This window comes from Triticum aestivum, unplaced genomic scaffold (assembly GCF_018294505.1).
Source record: "Triticum aestivum cultivar Chinese Spring unplaced genomic scaffold, IWGSC CS RefSeq v2.1 scaffold111943, whole genome shotgun sequence".
Lineage (NCBI taxonomy): Eukaryota > Viridiplantae > Streptophyta > Magnoliopsida > Poales > Poaceae > Triticum > Triticum aestivum.
This window is the reverse complement of record NW_025245621.1, coordinates 1-2,609: the sequence shown is the minus strand read 5'-3', so window position 1 is coordinate 2,609 and position 2,609 is coordinate 1. Positions and strand designations below refer to the sequence as shown.

The following is a 2,609-nucleotide window of genomic DNA, read 5'->3' as shown; positions in this document are numbered from 1 at the left end:
TCACTGGCGTTGGTTGGGGATAGGAACGGCGGCGCAACCAAGGCGGCTGGAGCTGTGGAAGCGGCCGCCGAAGCTTACGGAATTTCCTCCGAGGCCGTCGGCGCCACCACCCGACGCAGCTCCTCGATGATGGTCTCCTTGAGGATTTTGTGCTTGAGCAACTCGGTGCGCAGGCGGGACTCTTGCTCTTGCAGCTCCTCGACGAGGCGCGCGAGCTTGGCGGCATCCGGCGCCGTGGCCTCGCGCGCTGGCTGCAACTGCACGGAGGACGGGAGGTAGGCAACGAAGAGCCCCAGGAGCTCATGTGGTAGCTCGGACCAAGGCCGATGCTTGAGCGTGCGCGTGCGTTGCCGTTTAATTCTTTGAACAAGAATTTAGTGGCCAATGCTTGAGCGTGCGCGTGCGTTGTAGGTTCGTGCGAGTACTAGCTAGGTTGGTTTGTGCGTGCCGGTGGCGGTGGTCACCGGCAGAGGTGACCTCGCCGAAGTGATGCGAGGGGGAGAGGCGGTCGCCGGAGTGGTTGGGCAGCTCGGGCTCTCCCGATCCAGACGGGATCGAGGCATGGGGAGAGGTGAGCGCCGGCGGTTGAGGACGGCGGAGGTGCCTTGCGAGTGCACACGAGGTGTTCGAGGAAATGCCAAAGAGAGAGAGAGAGAGGAGGAAAAAGAAGAGTGATGCTGACAGGTGGGCCCCACTTGTAATAACGGTCAACGTAACGGTCAAAATAAACAGAGTTGACTTTGCCACCACGTCAGCCCTGACGGGTGGGTCCCGCATGCCATAAACGTGTTTAAATCATCTAAACTGACCATTTTTTAAAAATGGTAGTTTTTAGTCACGAAATTAGAAATTTTTGGTAGTTATCAGTCACTTTTTTGAATGTGGTAGTTCTGTGGGACGGCAACCCCTAATGTGGTAGTTTTTTGTCAAATACTCGCAGAAACATACTGCTAATTAGCTACAGGATACCACATAAATTTTCTTATGCATGCATTTGAAGCTCAAAACGGCAAAGAGAAAAAGCATCCGCATGAAGGATTCATAAACCTAACAGCTAGCAATTCATAACAACAAAAAACGACTGATTGCAAACAGCATGATTTAGTTTATCCACACACACACACACACACAAACAGCATGACTAATTAACTACTGGTTGCTGCGTATGCTACCTGTCCATTGCGAATCCTATGAATCCACCTGCAGAGGCGTGCAACCACCACAATCAAATCAACACGGCGTTCCAGCCTCCAGTCCAGAGAAACGAAATGCAAAAGGAGAAGGCAGCCACGGGGATTAACAAGTGAGCTCGGGCATCAGATACGTACCCTGGCAATGGCGCCGAGCTCTTGTAGTTCTCGGAGTAGAAGTTGATCAAGGAGGCGGTGGTTTCCGCATCTGCTCGCGTGTGGGTAAATCAGAGGAAGTTCAAAAGCAAAACAGGAAGAGAGCTGGGGAGAGGGAGGGGAGGCTGACCAGCGCCGCAGAACGTATCGGTGTAGGAGAGTCCTTCGTTGAGATCCGGCCATGCCCTCCCGAAGACGTAGTTCGCCTGCAGCGGCGGAGTCTCTCCGGCGGCGGCGGCGGCCATCGCGTCGGCCGTCGGGTGGGAGAATACAGCTTTAGGGGTGCAGTTTGCATATTGGTCCACTAGGTATGTTTATTTTTAGTTGAGTCCACTAGGTTCCTGCTTTTCCCCTGGGACGAAACGTTTGTGCCATGAAGTTTACCGAAAAAGGGTTTCCCCGCTTTGTATTCCAAAGCAACCAACACCGATACAGGATTGCTGCAACGAACAGCACAATAAGTCAAAAGAAAGAAAAAAAAAGCAAATGCCAACAACGGCAGCTCGACAAGAGCGGATGACCCGCCATCGCTACGCCCACCAGAGACAAACCACTACAACCCGAGGCTCCGAACCATCGCGCACAAAACAACACCTCCAAGAAAGAAAGCGACGCCGATGACGCTGCTGCCCGGACATGTCCTAGGGTTTCCCCGGCACGCGGAGGGAGGTGGGGGGTGGATATCACCGACACCCTTTAGGAAGGAATGATGGCACCCGCAGGTGTCACCGCATCGGAGCCGAAGACCGGCAAGGATTTCTCCCGTACTCCAATCCCCACCGCCCAACGGACCGGAGCCGACCAGGCAAACCGCCGCCCACCACCATGCGCCATCGCGGTTGCGCCGCCTCACTGCGAACACCCACACGAGGCCAAGAGGACCGGAGAGAAGCGCCCCGCAGAGGGAGAAGCAGCACCGAAGCCGAACGGGAGGGAACCACCTCCACCGCCGTCATGCGGGAGGCCAGAGCCTCCGGCACCGTCGCGGTAGCCGTCCGGACACGGCAGCAGGGCATGCCAGGCCACCCCTGGCCCGGCCAGGCCCGAAACGGGCCCGCTAAGCCCCGCCGCCACGCTGCAGCAAGCCGGCGATGGTGCCGCCAGCACCCTGCCGCTCATCGCCGCTCCTCCGCCTCCCGGAAGCCACGAAGTAGACCCACCCCGCCGCCAGCCCGCCCAGGCCCAGATGGGACCCGAAGAGCCCAGATCTGGGCCGAGCGGGCGCCGCCAGACCGCGCCGCCGCGTCGCCCCGCCGCCAACGG

General features: G+C 57.7%; 1 protein-coding gene across 1 annotated transcript; it reads right to left on the bottom strand.

Moving 5' to 3' along the window:
• Positions 1-22: 22 nt before the first annotated feature.
• LOC123177091 (RNA pseudouridine synthase 5-like) lies at positions 23-1,690 on the bottom strand. The gene is made up of 3 exons (XM_044591034.1): positions 1,477-1,690; positions 1,329-1,398; positions 23-1,200 (listed from the first exon to the last, which is right to left on the bottom strand). The coding sequence occupies exons 1-3, from the start codon at positions 1,589-1,591 to the stop codon at positions 1,146-1,148; spliced, it is 240 nt and encodes a 79-aa protein (XP_044446969.1). The 5' UTR covers positions 1,592-1,690; the 3' UTR covers positions 23-1,145.
• Between the last annotated feature and the right edge of the window lie 919 nt (positions 1,691-2,609).

Excerpts from the sequence above, each read along its gene's own strand:
- LOC123177091 (XM_044591034.1), bottom strand. The coding sequence starts at position 1,591 with ATGGCCGCCGCCGCCGCCGGAGAGACTCCGCCGCTGCAGGCGAACTAC. Across the intron at positions 1,399-1,476 it reads CGATACGTTCTGCGGCGCTG|ATGCGGAAACCACCGCCTCC; the intron begins GTCAGCCTCCCC and ends ACACGCGAGCAG. Across the intron at positions 1,201-1,328 it reads AGCTCGGCGCCATTGCCAGG|GTGGATTCATAGGATTCGCA; the intron begins GTACGTATCTGA and ends ACGCCTCTGCAG.